Source organism: Amblyomma mixtum, chromosome 3 (assembly GCF_055824585.1).
Source record: "Amblyomma mixtum isolate Tamu chromosome 3, ASM5582458v1, whole genome shotgun sequence".
In the NCBI taxonomy this organism is placed as follows: Eukaryota; Metazoa; Arthropoda; class Arachnida; order Ixodida; family Ixodidae; genus Amblyomma; species Amblyomma mixtum.
Window position 1 is genome coordinate 300,441,883 of NC_143014.1, and position 18,747 is coordinate 300,460,629.

At 47.6% G+C, this 18,747-nt stretch overlaps 1 protein-coding gene across 1 annotated transcript in view; it reads left to right on the forward strand.

Moving 5' to 3' along the window:
• The window catches only part of LOC149355361 (uncharacterized), a 152,078-nt gene that overhangs the window by 14,184 nt on the left and 119,147 nt on the right, over positions 1-18,747 (forward strand). The window contains exons 6-7 of the mRNA XM_089576105.1: positions 11,503-11,650; positions 14,466-14,555. Of these exons, the coding sequence (XP_089432231.1) occupies positions 11,503-11,650; positions 14,466-14,555 (238 nt within the window). The remainder of the gene's footprint in view (positions 1-11,502; positions 11,651-14,465; positions 14,556-18,747) is intronic.

The window sequence follows — 18,747 nt, forward strand, 5'->3', positions numbered from 1 at the left end:
TGGAAGACGACGACCGCTCTGGATGCCCTTTGACCAGCAGGACCAACCAAAATGTGTCGCGAGTCAAAAATTTACTCAATAGTTATCGTAGGATGAGTATCAGAAAGATTTCTGATGACTTAAGCATTCCTCAAACCCAGGTTTTTTAGATCGTGGCAGAAAACTTAGCCATGAGTAAAGTGTGCGCGAAGTTGGTGTCGCGAGTGTTGTCAGAAGAACAAAAGCCAACTGGAAAGCGATCTGCCAGGATTTTTTTCATCATGTGGATCAGGCCCCCGATTTTTTGGACAATGTAGGGACCTGTGACGAGACGTGGGTGTCTGAATATGACCTAGTAGAACGTTAAGTTGGGCGAGTTGGTATAGGTTCATGGTTGAAAGACAGCGCACAAAAGACTAGACACAAGAGTAAAGGCGACGACAGGACAAGCGCTGAACTGTGAGTTCAGCGCTTGTCCTGTCGTCGCCTATGCTCTTGTGTCTAGTCTTTTGTGCCCTGTTTTTCAACCATGTGTCTGAATATGATCCGGAGAGCAAGCGGCAGAGCTCAGAATGGCACACCCCTTCTTCCCCTCGCCCCAAGAAAGCGCGAATCAGCAAATCCAAGCAAAAGTCCATGCTAATTTGCTTTTTGACCGACATAGAGTCATCCACAAAGAGTTCGTATCACCCGGACAAACAGTTAATGCAGTTTTTTACGTGAGAATCCTCAAAAGACTGCGAAAACGTATTGTTCATGTCCGCCCAGCCATCGCCAACAATGGCGGCTACACCATGACAATGCACCGAGCCACACAGCGTTCCACGTAGTCGAGAATCTTGCCCAGCACAAGGTGGCAACGCTACATCAGCCCCCCTACAGCCCCGACTTGGGCCCGCCAGACCTTCTTCTATTCCCGAGAATAAAATCGACGCTCAAGGGAAAACATCACGGATCGGTAGAGGCAGTTAAGCAGGCCGTTACGAGGGAGCTAAACAGCATTCCGGTCCAAGCGTTCCTGGAGGCGTACGAAAAGTGGAAAACTCGTTGGCAGCAGTGTGTACATGCAGAAAGGGTGCTAGTTCGAAAAATTGTAATCGTTTATACAATTCTCATGGATAATTTTTTTAATGAGTCCTACTACTTCCAGAACAGACCCTAATACACGTAGAAAAAAAGTTAGAGGGCACTGCGGCAACCACATTGCTGTAATCCGAAAGCATTGACGCCTCCTCGCCGCCTCTAATTGGTCCTCTTTGACTCTAGTTGCTCCTCTTTGCCTCTTGATTTGACAACCGAGTCACATAATTCACTTTAAACGACAGTTAATGGTCCTGCTCCATATTTAATTTGCATTTAGGTAACAAATAATTTAATTCCCATTTAACTCACTTAAATAACAATTTGACGCAATTAATCTACATTATTTCAGTTCATTAACACTTGAATCATTTAATTCAGGATTTATGCATTTGATTTACATGTAATTCGCAATTATTTCACAAATTATTTGCTCCAAATCACCTTTAATTCATTCCAATGTATCATTAAGTCACATTATGCCCACATTAATCCACCTTAATTTCGGTGGAATTTGGATGGAGGAGAAATTCTAGAGAGAAATTCTTTCTAGTTTTTATTCTTTTTTTCTCTCTTCTTGTTCTTTTTTCTGCCTTTTCTTATGTATGACCGTCGGACACTTGTATCCCCCCCCCCCCTTATGTAAAGTCCCCACGGGACCCTTAAGGGTTAATAAATGATGATGATGATCATGATGCCCGTGTACTGTGTGATGTCAGTGCACGTTAAAGAACCCCTGGTGGTCGAAATTTGCGGAGGCCTTCACTACGGTGTCCCTATAGCCTCAGTCGCTTTGGGACGTTAAACCCCACAAACCAAACCACCTTACCGTATATTTAATTCACCTTAATTCTCTCTAATACAACTTAATTCATCTTCATTTACTACTGCCATTTCTGTACTTTGCTATTATTGATCAGATTTCGATTAACTCCAAAGCCCCCATCGTTTCTCCTCGGTATTCCTTTCGGACATCCAAATTCCGCGCCGCACGTTGGCCCCGCCAACTTTTGCGGTCACGTGGGCCAATCACGTTGTACATCACATGATGTGTCATGTGGCACCGCACTTCCGGCGATTCAAATTTGGCGCCACTCCCGACCCGAGCACGGCCACTTTTGGTCACTTTCTTGGCTCTAATTAATTAAATAATGATCCGATAGGAACTAAAACTCTCGCGCCGCATCCTGACATCAACCTCCTTCGATTATAGCCCCTTTTGAGGTGATATCTTTAGTTAGTTTCCCACAATCGCTGCGGACACGGTGTTGATGACAGAAAGCCGCCGACATAGCTTATTAATGCTTTCGCGCTAATAAAAACGCAGGTCAACAGAGCATGTGCACATTCACAGGCATGCATTTACATGAAGTACGTCGTGCCATAGTACAGAACGGCGAAATTTCCGCTCATCGACCAAGAAATAAAAATATAATGAAAAACAGTAAAACACTAAAGATCGTCGAACAGTATGCAACAATCCGTGGCTAGCTTTCACGTTTGGCCTTAAGCCCAAGCTAATAGCGCAGTGAACGAACCCGTTTCGACGGAGGTATACTGCGTTGATTTCCTTCACTCTGAGCAGCGACATTCATTTCATTTTAATTCCTTTTATTTTATTTCTTGGGGCTTTGGCGCTTTTAATGTATTGTCACCGCGGCCCGCCGCCCAGTGCCTCTATACGGTTCTATGTCCATGTCCTTTTCCGTTCACGGGTCGGAGCTGGGAATGCCGACTGTGGGCGATAACCGGATTTTCCGCTCCAGTTGTAGTCTAAAGAGTTCACCGCTGCCAGTGAAACTTCGCTGATGTCTTGGAGCTATGTCATACATGGCGTCCATTCTTTCCTTGGACCTCGCTGATATTTTTTTTTTCTGCGATATGACCAGTCCATATGCATCCATAAAGAGGACGGCTTTCCCGGGCTTACCTACCAGGGGAAATCGCCTTCAAAATTCGGCTCCTTTTTCTATTCCCTTCTCACTGTCATTCCCTAAACGCTGCTCAAAAGCTTCAGTTTTTGCAGATTTCGCTGGAGACCTGTGGCGCAAGGACAAAAATTTTTTTTCATCAGATTACACGCATGCACGCATGTACATGTATGTGCCGCCCAAGAAGCGGCAGAAATCTTTAAACATTCAAAAGCCGCGCAAGAAGCTAGAGTGAGCTGGAAAAGGTTCTGAGATGTTGTAAGCCGTGGCAGCAATTTGTAGTGTATCGTACAGGGTGTGCGCATCATACACAATATCGAGCGGTAACTTCTGCAACCGTGAAGCACTGCATCCTGTTCGCCACTCTCTCTAACCCAAAAAGGTGGGAAATTATTATTTCTTTTTGCAACCGCCGCGGTGGCTCAGTGGCTATGGTGCTCGGCTGCTGACCCAAAAGACGCGGGTTCGATCCCGGCCGCGGCGGCTAGAATTTCTTTGGAGGAGAAATTCTAGAGGCCCGTGTACTGTGCGATGTCAGTGCACGTTAAAGAACCACAGGTGGTCGAAATTTCCGGAGCCCTCCACTACGGCGTCTCTCATAGCCTTAGTTGCTTTGGGACGTTAAACCCCATAAACCAAACCAAACCAGCAACTTAAGTGGAAATGATTTTTAATGCGAAAGAGTTATATAGCTCAGTCGTGTCCGCAGAACTTGTGTGCCCCGCCGCGGTGGCTCAGTGGTTATGGTGATCGGCTGCTGACCCGAAAGACGCGGGTTCGATCCTGGCTTCGGCGGCCGAATTTCGATGAAGGCGAAATTCTAGAGGCCCTTGTGCTGTGCGATGTCAGAGCACGTTTAAGAACCCTAGGTGGTCGAAATTTACGGAGTCTTTCACTACGGCGTCCCTCATAGCAGGAGTTTCTTCGGGACGTTAAACTTCAACAAACCAATAAACCAAGCAGAACTTGTCGAAAAACGTGTTCGAAAAATGTGTCCACACAATAAAGTCACTCCAGAAGAATGAATTTGTAAAATTATAGTGATAATGAGTAATAAATTAATGGTGTTAGATGCCGTGACCAACAATAATGTCATCATAATATGAATTAGCTAAATCAATTAAGAAAGCTATGCAATTAAGAAAAATGAGTTCATTAGTAGTCAAAATAATATGAAAAACGGTGGCGTAATCACTAATTATAATTTCTAATTAAGTGTAATATTTACTGGGTTACGCGACACGATCACTTTCAACAAATGAAAGTAGCGTGTCAAGGTGATGACATCATGAAAAAGCTACGTGAGAAGATGACTTGCAAAAAAGGAGTTACGCGTCAAGCTAATGACGTCACACAAAAGTCACGTGACATAATGGCTTGCAAGATAACAGACAATTCACGCCAAAGTCACATCACAGAATGACGCAAATTTAACAGGCGATGACGTCATACCAAAGTGAGGAGGTCACATGCGAACTGAGTCGCAATAGCTGCCGCGAGCAACAGGAGATGCGCGGTGCACGACCGCGTCTGCCGAAGCCACGACGCTGTTTTAAGCCGCAGATATCGCAGGTGCAGACGAAAGCCCAGCGATGTAATCACCGGTTGACCTCAATGAGGCGCCAGTGTTCCCGAATGCATTCACCAAAATTTTGAGCAACAGTTCGTCGTAAAGCATCCCGGGTGGGGTCATAACATTTCTCTTTGCGTATAGCAGACATGTTCTACTCAAGTTCGAAGCTGTCTTGCAATAAGGGTTCTCACCATTGGTCTCCTCGAGGTGGCTGGATGCCGCATTCCAGCTTTCCGAGACGAGCGCGAGTGAAGCCACCGGAAGTTGATGGCTTGTCCCGGAAGTCGCATCTTTCGTCCTTTCGTTCAGTTTTTTGCGTTGTTCTTGTTTAATGTCTGCTGTTATATGAAAGGAACAAGCAAGCTGAATGCGAGAAATGTGAACATTCTGTGCAGAACCGTGTAATTTCAGATAAACTGAAGAAAACAGGCATGCAGGTCTCACCCTGCCGCGGGCATTAAACACTATGTTCTTGTCTTATCTTCCGAGCGTAAAGGAGAAGTAGTGGAGTAACGATGAGGCTAGATAATCTTAAAACCGAATTTTCGTGTAGCAAAGAAAAGGCGAACGATGACGCGGAAATCCTTACACTCGAAGAGCTGCTCCTTCTGCAGCTGCCGCAGTTTCAGTTTCGAGTTGGTGGTGGACGATGACTCTTCTCATCGATGGCAGCTGATGTTTATCGCTTTAGGGTGTCATTTACCTTCCAGACGTGCTTTTAACATAACTCCAAAGCACAGCCACGTTTAAGCTGCACAGCGCGAGAGAAACGATTGAGGAGAAAAACAAATGGTGCAGCACGCGTGAGAAGAACTGTTAGAAGTGAACTGCACCAAGCGTCCCGAATGAAAGCCCACTCAGGCATAACTTGCTAAAGTACTAAACAGTACATGGCACACTCCGTCGAAAAAGCAGAACCGTATCTTTTTGGGGGCGCTAATGTGAACCAATCGAACACCGCCGGCAACTCACCAGATAGTAGCCGGACCCTCGCTCTAATTCAGTCTAAGCATAATTTGGTAAAATGTTCACTGCAAATTCGGCGGCCTGGTGAAGGCTACCACCTATTCTATCTTGAATTGATGCACCACTGGTAGCATAATTTAGGCTTGAGCGCGGGAACGTGCATCACAGTAAAGAGCAGAGTTGACGACGCTAGCGCAACGGGACGACACAGAGTTGAGCAGAGGAGGTTCCATGCTTGCTGGGTGTAGCGACGTCCTGCAGTCTTCTAGTGTCCTCCCATTGCGATGCAATGGGCCCTTATTTTTCAAACGTCTTTCCCGAGCACTTTGCTGGTCTCCTCGCTCAGTTGGCAGCGCAACAGGTAGACATTGTCATAGAAAAAGACGAGAACGGCGAAAAGACGAAACGCTGAGTCGAAAACCAAAACTGGAACTGAAAAACCATGCTGAGGTCCAATTTCGTGCACTGTCAAAGACTAGCTTCCGGGACATGGACGCTTACTTCCGGTGGCTTCACTTTCGGGCGCCCGATGCGCCATCCAGCCTCCTAGAGGACATCAGTCGCATGTTTTAAGGCGCGGTTGAAGTGTCCACTGAGAAGTCGAGATCTTACAGCTACTGCGTCCTTTCATTTCTTCAAAAACCTTTCCTTTCCCCTAAACACATGCTTTCGCATTCCCCCACGTAAGCAGACTTAAGTCAGCTCAGAAATTTTTTTGTTTAATATGTTGAGCGCTACACCGAAGCGCCAACTGCAGTGGGATAGACCTATAGGTGGCGACACTGTCGCTCCGGTAGTGTGGATATAGGCAGAAAGCGGCGCTCGTGGAAACGTATGTGGCGGCCGTTCGTTTCCAACCTTCCGGAGGGTTTTCTCCTGAAGAAAAAAAAATTAGCTGAGGTTTAGCTCTGGTTAAACCCGGCAAGTTGCGTAGGCAAGCAGCAACTGTTTTGCCCGAGGTGAACACGCGTATATATTCCCCGTTTCCCTCCCGTTTCCTCTCTCCTCTCTCCACATCCCGACACATGCGTCGAGAGCGCGCGACTATGCGCGCGGCAGCGGCGGCGGCGCAACGACGGTCCTGCCGCCTGGTGGAGCGCAGCTGAAGCGGTTGCTATGGCAACGGCGCTCCATCTGTTTGACCTCGGCCACCGCCGGAGCTACGCGACTGCTCGCAAGCTGGCGCAGTATTGCTTACGCAATAAAAAAGTTGGAGGGGACATTTAAGCTCCGCCTTAAGGGTATGGCGGAATGGGTTAAAATTCCCATAAATACAGAATGTCGCTCCCTACTTTGCATTCATAGATCCCTGGGAGTCCTCATACCACTCCTGACGCAGTGATGCAGTGGATAAGCGAGGCGCCACTGCTCTGCGATGGCAGGTGCTCCCCCCGGGGGGCCTTGTCGACCCACGTTGCTCTTCCAGAGTGACCGATCAATAATTTAACTGCCCCTTGCAACGGTGGGCAGTTTTTTCGCTACTCGGTGGGCAGGTTGTCATGACGTCGCAAGGTCACGTAACCTAAGTGGCCCAACCTACCTCCTAGTTTGCTTTCTGAGGACCACCTGCCAGCGCCATGCCCGTGATTTTTCACTCTCAATGCTGCTGCTGACGTCGACAACACCAACAGTGGGTTTTCTGGACAAAGGGGCCTTCAACGCTGTCGCGTTAAAATGTGCCCATGTGAAGGATGAGTATTATGCGGCTTACAAGGCAGAAATTCTACGGAGAAGTGTTCGAAATCCGCAACCGCTGCGTATGAGAAGCGTGGATTATCAAGTAACATAGGACAGGCCCGCGACCAGACAACCCCAGTTTTATCATTTGCTTTCGTCGTTGTGCATGCGTTTGGCCACTGCTGCGCTCACGGGGTTGATATTTTTATTGTGTCACTCTTGCCTAATGAGGGAGTTGTTTTTTGTCTGCCTCTTCACCCGTGTACGAAGCACGTCCTGCCTTCGTCAAAGTGCGACAGGTGACGGTCGTCAGACTGACAAATTTAGTGTTAGTTTTGGAGCGAGTAAATTTCAGCTCGTGTGTTACTTTGGCGACAAGTTGCTACACGGGGGAAAAAGTACCATTCAAAATGCACTTTTTCCCAGAAACGTGCTGTCGATGCACCTATTTGGACAATTAATTTTCGTCCTAATAAAGTTGCTTACTACACTGCAGTACTAATGGCCGCATCTCCTCCATTTCCGTTTTTTATGGTTTTTTGAGGGTTTTAACGTCCCAAAGCGACTCAGGCTATGAGGGACGCCGTAGAGAAGGGCTCCAGAAATTTAGACCACTTGGGACATTTTACGTGCACTGATATCGCACAGTACACGGGCCCCTAGCATTTCGCCTCCATCGATATGCGACCGCCGAGGCCGGAATCGAACCCGCCTCTTTCGGGTCAGCAACCCAGCACCAACCATTGGGCCACCACGGCGGTCGGATATACTAGGGATGGAACGGATTAAGTGCAGTGCTGACAACGTAGTGCCCGGCAGGTGTGTGTACAGACGACAAGCGAACACTTGTTATGGCTAGAGGGCGCCAGCACTGCTCCGAACTACTTCCCGAAGATGAGGCCACGCCGGGACTGGACAGGAATTTCAGCCGCACAGGAAAGCTGATGCTCCAGTGTACAGTGTAAAGAGTGTTTCCGCCGAGTCGAGTGAATTCACCGAACTCGCTACGAACCGAGTGCTTTCTGCGGCTAATGTTACTAAAGCTAATCGCGCGGCGCTTCACGAATAATACGAAACGCGAGTGCCTGGGTGACAGGGGTGTTGCACAGTCACCAAAATATCGCAGCTTGTACAGTTCATTTTTTTATTGCATTCAAGTGCAGGATACGTATTATTCACTGCGAAGACATCACGAAAGACAGCGCGTAAATGTGGTTAGGCTGACGCAACGAGTTCTGAAGAAACATAGATTCCTTTAGCCATGTAATTATGGGACAGTGACGTCAGACTCGTGGAAAACATTAACTTCTGGATATTTGTAAAACAGGTTCCGGAAAAAAAAAACCTTCCACATCAATTCACTGTCCTCAAAGAAGTTTATTGGCTTCCCATTCATGCCACTATCGCACAAATAAGTCCTCGTCAAGTTAATACCGGCGCGCAGTAAGCCAAGCGAGGTGGTTAGGTGTATTTGGCATGCGGCGCAACGATATTCCGCTTCACTGATTGCTGTGTCACATGTCTTGCGCATATTCGTTTCTTAGTTTTTTACTTGTCAGAAACAATGGCTTTGAACAGGAGAGAGCACCCAGGGCAATGACAACATTGATAGGCTTACAATGGGATACATTTAACTAATCTGACCACGTAATCCTTTCAGTGACGCCTAAATGAAGGGCTTGATGAACACTCACATATTTCCGCATTTATCCGACACAAAATTTCCTTACTGCTGAGAAGTGACCGATGCGCAGTAGGCTTTAAGTTTAACAGCAAAAAAAAGTATATATGTATAAACACCTTACACGTGCCGTTCAAAGTTGAAATAGGGAGAAGGCAATAGTCAAACAACTTGATCATGCGCATATAGACTACAAAATGGTTAGTTCAACGCATATTCTCCTTGGCAACAGGGATCTTCAAGCCGACGTGCATGTCAGTACCTGCCAAATCGCAAATATAACTGACGTAAATATACAACTGCTGGACATTGTGATGTCTGCAGGTTAGCGTCCTCATCGTTTGCTTTGACACGGCACCTAACCCCATCGCCACTGTGTTTGAAACGTCGTGCGGCAAAGAACCTGAAGTGCTGAAGACCGGCGGAGTATATCGTGATCCAGCATGACGTACACGATGTGAACAATTATAGCTTTTTTTGCAGCATAGGATGAGAGCATCTTCGCATTCTTTAGTAAGGGGCAGACAGGCAAACAAGAGCGCACTGAAACCCACGAAAGAAACAACAGTAACAATGAAAGTGAGCCGTATTCTAGCTAGCAGGGAACGCGAGGAGGCATCGACACTAAGGGTTCTCCGCTGCGCCGCAAAGGGACGACTCTGCTCGAAATAGGTATAAAATGAAAGAGCTTAGCTGCTTACAGCTCAGCAACCAGCGAGCATGAGCCTCGGGTGTAGGCGCACCATAAGATGGTGCGCAGTGGGACCAGGGTTGCTTCCATGCCGTGTGCCTGATTATGGTTGAACGTTGAGCTGGAAAAGCCTCCAGGGGGTCCTGAATGCCGCATTCTTATTTTCTGCATCGCAGTTCCGTCGCATTAATGTGCAGGCTACAGATGGTGCGCGCAAGTCGGCGGCCAATTTTTCAACCATCTTGCATATAAGAACGCTTCGTGATTACATCGTACCCATGACTTTGGCAAACTTTACAGATCATTCTAACGCGCAAACAGCTCTGAGAGTTTCGCCCCTGGTGTTGGCGTCCAGCGTTTGTGGTGTCCATCTCAGTCTTTCGTCCTTATCTTTTGAACTTTGGCAATGATTCTCGCCACGTTAGCAGCAACCAAGGAGCTGGGCTATTGCTTTAAAGGAAGACAAAGAATAACTCCTTCCAGTAATTGTACTGCGTAAAAACTGATGCTTGGGCTCTAGCTGCGTATTTTAACTGTTCTCTGGCAGCAAAAAACTCTTTACACTCAATAAAATTTTGTCTAAACAATTTCCTGCGACTTGACCACATTCGTGAGGTGCACAGCGAGAAGGACTGGTTGCCGCCGTACTGAAGTGAATCGCGGAGAGCACAGCCTCTGGGTTCCTTGCTCAGAGTCGACTTAACGCACGCAGATTACTTAAGAAATCGGCGGGTGATGGAGACAGCTGTATTTTGCTGTTTTCGTCTTTTATGGCTTACAAAAACTCCGTTTTTGTGACAGTAGTTTCTCTGCTTTTAGAATTCCTTAGTTGATAGAGTATAATTTCAACTCGTCCTCAGTGTCCCATAAGTGTCGCGCCCATTTTCATGCAATGATACGTAACATCCATCATGGCAAAGGCATGGAGGATATTTATAACTCGGAAATGTGTCCCGAGGTCTACCCCGATCCCGAGTAACCGTAAGCTATAGCCGTCCAAACTCGTACCCCTCCTGAATGCCGGGGAGCTCCCTGCGACGACCACTGGCCGCGGAAAGTGTGTAGCTTCTTTTTTGGTGAAACGGAATTCAAGATTCCCTAGATAATGTTTCAAGAAAAAGAGGAACGTCGCTTTCTTGAGTTTATGAAAGTTCTGAGTCTCGCAGGCTCCTAGATTTTTGCTCTTTTTCGGCTTAAGTCAGTGCTGTATTTCCTTTTGGGTGGCTTTTCTTGATGCGTACTTCTTAATTTGTTGCAGGATCTGTATGCGCACCTTGAGGGTACTTGAATAATACTTTTTTCCCACCAGCAAACAGATATATAATGTCTGGGGCATGACTGTAGAGCGCTTTAGCGGATTATGGGTTATTATAAATACTTAAAAGTTGGCAGAGTCATGAATATTCCAATACTGCATGATGACTGAAAGACTGAAAGACAAAAACGCCGATGAGAAGTACCATCGAAAGTAAGCGCGGCAAAAATTGATGCTTCAAAACCTCTTTCCACCAGCAGTAATAGTCATGGACACCCGGGACCTTAACAGCATGTTTATTTAATTTTCTTTTTTTGCTGCTTTCTGATGTAGGCCTGCCGTTGAGTAGCAACCCTGGCTGGCCAACGGTGATAATGAACACATGGATTCCATATTATGCCCGGGCTTTTTGCTAATGACACGGACTGCAGATGTGTTATGAGTTATGTTTATATATGTTTTGCATGAATGGTAAAAGTGTGCACATTTATGGGAAAGGACTGTTCTGAAGGCCGCGATCCAATATTTACCGACGTTGACTCTTATGACACTGCAGCTGAAGTTGTTACAATAAAATGCTGCTCTCCATCGGTTACATACAGGATGGTCCGCTTAACTGTCCTTTCTTGATGTTTCCTCACAAATATTACATCGTTCTTTTTCAGAAAGGACAACGAGTTGGAAATTTCGTTATTTCTTTACTATAAAAGGCTGGAGTTTGTCGATGCCGTCGTAGGCACTGGAAGGCCGTTTGACTCCGACAACGCAAGCATTGCTCTGCAGAACCTATTGCTGGATGCCAAGATTACTGATGTGTGTAAGTAGTCAATTTATTCGATAGCAGATCGCTGAACCACTTCGAATGCCATGTATCTGCTGAGCTCTCTATGTTTACTTCCAATGCATAGCGCCGAAATGGCGTTGAATACAGACATCTACCTTATAAATGTGTCAACATCCTTGTCAATTATGTAAGCGGGGCCTAAAACTTCCTTCACTTCAACTGGCAGGCTCATCCCCAGCAATAGATGGCGGGATTTTGCGACGTACCAAATGAATACGTAGAAGATCTTATGCTTTAATCAAAACAAGGAAAAGAAGCCGATCAGGACGTCTCTGTCAACTAACCTCCAGTTCCTCAGCTGCGATCGTGTTGCGGCGTTGCTCAAAAGTCGTTCCTTAACTTTTAAGATTTTCTATCAGTGGCCGTACATCCCCACGTATATTACAAACTTTTCCTCCTTTTTAACTAGCAGTTCTACACACATGAGAAGTAAGCAAGCAATGATGCTACTTCGTCACCGTTTTGCAACAGAATATTTCTTCTAAGGTTCAGGACTAATAATCTATTAGACTAGATTAGAGATGACTGCGAAGCTCTGTAGTTAAAGCGTGTAACAAATAAATTGCCAAATAATGCCAGGTTGTGTCTTAGCTGCTCGTCAAAATGTCGTACGTTCTCCACCCCTTAGGACTAACACAAAAACCACAGCATCGAATCAATTACTGATGGGAAAGTGTCGCTAATTTCTCGTCGCGTTTAGTTTTCAGCAGCACGCATATACCATTGTTACCAAAGGCATAAAATTTACTTCATTTCGTGAGGCACGTTTCAAGAAGCTGCCTTGGTTGAGAAGCCGGCAGTTTCCCAGCAGTCCTTCATTGTTCCTCCTGCTCTACCTTGCCGCTTTTTCATGTCTGTGGGCTTGATCAAACAACCTCAGACGTATTAGCTGATGACATCTAACGTTGTTCGCACGATATCTTGAAACTGCCAGGGTACTCCACGGAGTGAGGGACGTTCGCCTGCCTGAAAGGCTGAACTTCGGTCAGAACATAGCGAACCATGTTCCGGCTTCTGCTATTATCATAATCATCATCGACCCACTTTAATCCACTGCACGATATGGCCGCTTCCAGCGACCTCCAATATACCCAGAAGTTCTGGACAAGCGTATTTTCATTGGGAAGTTGTTTGTATACCCAGTTTTTTCATATATCGCAAGATTATACCGTGACAATCAACATATCCACAGCTCTCCTCTCGGTAGGGTTGTGTTTTCTTCCTATGAACGGTTTCGCTTTCGTCAAAAACGTTCCTCATTGCTTTTCTAAAAAAAAATTTTGCCCGCTAGATCAAAACGTTGGCCAGACTTTATTTAATAGAGGGATTTTGCTACGAATCCGAAGAATGGACCATTATCTTCAATATTTCCACAGTGACAGTGACAGTACCTTATAGTATTTCACAGTTGCCTCATAATTAAAACTAATGTCCAAGAATCATAGATTTGGTTATTACTGTCCTGCGCCAGTTGCGACGAATAATTATCCTCCTTATGTATCAAATATACTTGCGGCCGTCCGCAGCTATATTTTCCTTCTCTCGATTTCTGTACTGCACTCACTCGATATCACGCATTCAGTGCAATGGTGCTATCTTCCGCGCCGCGGTTTAGGCAATTCCGTTCAGAGGGCACCGGTCATGCGCAGCCCTATGTGGGCCGCACACGCCGAGTGGGTTACTCCGCTTAGGGAGTGACGACAGCCGCTGTCGCTCTGTGTCGCAGGTAATTAGGTGCACCAATAGAACCCGTATTAGAAAAAGAAAGGACTTGGAGACCGATGCCGAGGACCTGCATGAACCATTTAATTGTAGCATGCAAAGATAAATTGTATTGGCAGTATTAATCTAAGCCGCTACCTCTGTTGTGGTCTCTAGCGAAGTATGGCGAGTTGTAGTTCTACGCGAGCTATATACAATAAGCACTGTCCTGATAAATGGTGCCCTATATGTATCTCAACAGTGTTTATTGAAAATATATGGGAGCGGTCTTTTCCCTGCATTGCGTAGTCAGGCTGACGATGATGTTGTCTCTCACCTCCTACCTTCAAATAAACTAAGCCTTGAAGAGTTCAACATTAGCGAAGCTTTTACTAAGAAAAAGAAAAAGCAAAAAAAATTTCCAGACGACCATCAAATATGCTGTCCATTTCAGCGCTAACTAATCGTTTAAATGTACTCTAAGGACAACTCGAAGTCGGCCTGTATCGATAGGTTGTCGCCTTCTGTAAGAAAGAGACTACTTTTACTGAGAACGAAGAGATAATAGGCTAGAAAACGCTAAAAAAATTTGGGTGAAGTTTCCTTTTACCCCTCTGATGCCACGCATTACTGAGGCGTGGAAAACGCATGCAGCTGCCAGCTAAATTCGCTCCAACTTTGAGAGTCCATTGAAAACCAAGCACGCAAAGCCTAACGGGTTCGAGCTGACTTGGCGCTAAAATAGCCGAGTCACACCATCGCGGTTCGTCTGTATCTTGTGTCTGGAGGTTTCGGATGCTTGGGCGCGAACTTCTGTATCCTGGATCCGTCGCTCCTTCCTGCGCCCCACCTATCCACATCGGTCACGTGATGCTCACGCCATGGGTTCGGGACGATGCGAACCGGCCCAACGTTGCACTAACAGCTAGCGCTGTAGAGCCTTTCGCATGGGTGGATATATCCAAATAAAATATGGGTTTTTATGTTTACTGGTTGTTTAGTGCTCCTGCCAGGTTAAGTGTATTTACGATAGCTTTTACAGCGGTTCAGTTTAATGTATATCTTTTCCTTTTTTTTCACACGACAGTGCACTGCGATGACACCGTCCAAGGAAGCTTCGGTTTCTTCTCTAAAGCCCAAGTCGGTCTCATAGAGTCGTCGCCACTGTGCCTCACTGGTGAGCTGTGCAGTGAGAACTCCGCTATTTTGCTTGTGCGACTGTATCGGCGGACTAAATCACATGACCCGAAAATTCACCACGCCTTTCGTGAAAATTTTTCACTCTGGGAAATAATTAGCAGCTGTCTGCACAAACTGGTGCAGCTCAATTGAAATAAAAGAATATAGCAAAGAGCACGATAAAGATGCTGTGAATGCTTGCGCTAGCGTTGGTAATCACAAGTTAATAGAGTTGCATATGCAGATATTGCTGGCATTCGCCTCATCTTTGGGATGGTCATTAGTCATTTGTTTCATGATGGGCTCACGGGTAACTATTAAAGGATGGCAATGCATATTATCGCGTGAGTAAATTTGCCGGTGACGTTGGTCTGGTGGATTCCAGAAACTGGATGCAACGCTTGAAGGGCTCCTCAATGAAATGACCTGGAGGCCAAGCGATTTAATGAGAAACGAAGAACTTTTTTACAGGCTATTTACAGATTTGTACAAAAGTCAGTACGGCCACAACTACCCACGGCCGGCCTAGCCGACCACCTGCACAGAGATGAGGGACACCGCGTCCCTACAGTTGAACTGCCGCGCCTTGCACTAGCTCTCAACAGTCGCTACCTCCTAGCTCGCCCAGAACGAGCGCCTTCCAGCTTAGGAGTAGCTGGAGAAAAAAAGTTTCTAAGGTTTAGCTTTGGCTAAACCTGGTAGGCTGCGTAAGCATCCATAGCGTTCCATTAGGGATCATCACCGGTTGTAGACGATTCGGTTTCGATAGAGGCGCGGTGCGCCCGTCTAGCAGCGTCTTGAGTGCGCCGCTTAGCAAGGCGCTGTTCGCGTTCTTCATCTGTCTCCGAAGCCCGTTGTCGTTTCCTGGCTTCGGCAAGCCGACGTAGCCTCCCTTTCTGTTTTTCAGGCGGCATAACGATGGAGCCCGCAAGTGAGCGAACACATCTTATCCCCCCCCCCTCGTTCTCCAGCCTCCTCTTCACACTTCGCAGCTGGCGAGAGCGCGGCGAGGGCAGCGCCTCGCGCCGCCCTTCAAGGTCAAACGTGCCTCGCGGCCGCCCCTACGCGAAGGGCTGAAATCGGTCGCAATATTGCTTTCGCAATAAAAGCCTCCGGGTGCGGATCCCTTCGCCAGTCCATTTCGAGATGCCCGTGCCCCTCTCCACTCGTAAAAAGAAACTGTGCTAGCTGTAGCTTGCCTCCTGACATCAGAATATAGTTCGAGGCGTAAAAACTGAATAAGAAAATTTGCCTCTCCCGCACCACTGATGTATCGCGGGTATAAGCACAATAGTAATATAAAAGATTTGGCCCGAGGGCAATTGAGATCTTTCCACCCGTAGGTGGAAAGAAATCAATAGGGAAGCTCTACTGTAGCGACCCACAGCCGGGGGAGCGGGCCCGGGGAGTCTCCCCTAATCTCCCCTGGGAAGTAGAGGGCTGGGATGGGCTGTAGGAATGGGAAATCGGAAATTGGTTTGGGTTGTGGGAATTAGGTGGGATTGGGGACAGCAGGGATTTTGACCAGATTTGATTTGATCCTGAGTTCCTTTTCAGGCCTCCTTGAAGGGCTAGCACTCGGTCCACCAATAGTGGGCCCTCGGCGTCGAGCGTACTCCCCCACCACAGAGAACGTTTTGCGGGCGATCTCCGACCGTCTGAGACAGGGAAAACCTACAGGGGCTCGACTAGGATCCCCTCCCCCAAGCCAGGTTCCGCCACCCCGACCGTCCCACAGTACTAAGATGACAGATTTTTCACACCACTCGTTCGGTGCTTCGGCTCTTACTCCACTGGTACTCGCGCACGCTGCAGTTATCCTTTCACGGTTTTCGCGGCGTTCGTGCCCACCAACGATCGCCCCTGGCATAGTATGTGAAACTCCACTCCATGCTCCAAACGTCTTGGAGTCTCGGTTGATGTCCGCAGTTATCATCACGTGCTACCAAAAGGTATATCAGCACGGGCCCCATCAACCCAATGCGAAGCAGGCTTTACTGAGCCCGTCGAGGTATTTAGGAACTTGATGCCTCCCTGCGATTACGCCAGGTCTACAAACCGTTACTCAGATAACCGCCGGGCTTTCCCGCGTTTCGGAGCTTACTGGCCTCCCGAATGTGCTACTTACTCCATCACTTTTCGTGTTTTTGGGCCTAAAGGCATCTTCCCCAAAACACAAGCTTGGTTCGCCCAGCCGCATGCCCCCGCGAGGCACGGAGCTCTTCGGAATCGGAAACCAACGCGATCGCGGCTGGGTGGTACGCCCTCGTACCGAGAGGGAACCGTGTGACTCGTTTTTGTGAATTTGGAACGACCGCATCTACCGGGCGATCTCGTCGCTCGGCAAAACGACTAAGTCCCGACCGCGTCTACCGGGGCGACCACGCCAAAAGCAAACAAGTCGTTCTGGTCACCAGTTCTACTTTTGAGCCGGGTTCCACGTGCCCAGTCCGTCTCCCATCTCGGACCTGCCCTCCACTTTGGGAAACGGGCATCGTGGGCGCGACACGCTCACAATGTCGCGGAAAGTCTGCTGAACCTTTCCTGGGGATTCGCAACCCTAAGAGTGGGTTCCGGCGGATCCACTCACCTCGGTGCGTTGCACCGAAACAAAACCTAGCAGCCCAAACCGCACCGGTCCGTATTCGGTGGCGGGGGGGGGGGGGCACGGGCAGGCCGCAAAGTCGGATTTCCCCCCCGCCTCTTGACATCAGTTAGAACGAAGTGGAAAGCTGTGAAGTGATGTTGGGGTTTGCCCCCCCCCCAAAAAAAAAAAAAAAAAATTCCTCCCTACGTGGCTGCGCAATCGTCCGCCAAGTGGACTGGATGCACGCTAGATGTCGGGGGCTGTCGGACACTTTCGGTTTCTTAACCTGCTGGCCTAGTACCAAGCACGTCGCGTAACGCGACGAAACCCAGACCTCGTTCGCTTGTTTACGGCCGGCGGCGGCTCCCTTCGGGAGACGGGATTCAGGGAAGCCGGTTGACAGGGTCCAAGGTCGATGCCGGCCGAGAGCTCCGCCGTCTGGATTGGCAAGGGAAAACTCAAGAACGGACGGGGAGACCAACCGAAGAGCATGGGTGTTCGAACTGCTTCTCCCCTTCTAACGGCACGCACTAAAATGTAAAACAAAACAAAACGAAACGGGACGTGCAGCCTAGGCCACTGCACTCTCGCGGAATGTTCGCAACACATGTATAAAAAGACGCCGCAGCGTGCCGAACCGTACAGTGTGTCTACACTGCGCTAGAGGGTAACGGAGTGGCTTCCAAGAGAAAACAAGTGTAACAGGGTGCCAATTCTGCTTCTGGGGTCCTGATTGCGCCTGATTTGTTGTATGTGAGATGCGTGCTTATGTACCTGATTTCAGTTGCACTGCACTGCATGCTAAAAACCACAGTATAGGTGCACTCGTTTAGGGACGTTAGATAAGCAAAATACTTGCCTATCCTCTTTTGCCTCTCAGTAGCGAAAAAACTCGTCGCATTTGTGTTTGTCACCTTTTGTGATTTTATAGCTCACAATATGCCCGGCGAGTTCGCTGCAACTTGCACCGTCACGCACCGTCACACTGGCTCGCGCGGGCGCCGCAACCACCGTTGACATATCGGCCTGCCGGCGCATTGAGGTCGTTGCGCCTTGCCAGCGGCTGATTTCGTTCACTCAAGCCACGGTTAAGAGCAGCACAATCATGGTGCGCGAATGCGCTACTCACGTGATTTTTTGTATTTTGCAGGCTCTCTTTGGAGCTCGGAAAAATATACACGGGAGGTTTTCTTTACCGCCAATAAATAGAATGGGGGTTTCTGAAGGTGCACTCCAACTTTGCTATTCACATTTTCTGTCTAAAGTTAATATTCACGCAATTAGAAAAAATATTTTAATTGCTAATTAATTAATTGCAAAACAAGAAATGCCTATGATGTGCAGGCCGGTTGGTAGATGTATGTAAGCGGTTTCCCTTGCCTACCTCGAATACTTCATTTTTTAACCCTTGGCTAAAGTTAGCGTGGACACCTGTATAAGCCGCCAAACAGAATTCAAGATCCAGCAGACTGAGAACAGTGTGATAAAGCCACCTTTAGCGACTGGCATAAATTTTTTTTATAAGCATAACACTTCAGTGAACCGGCGTAACGAAATCATTTCATCGCAGTTACATTTCATTGCAGTAGGATCTTTCTGGGCG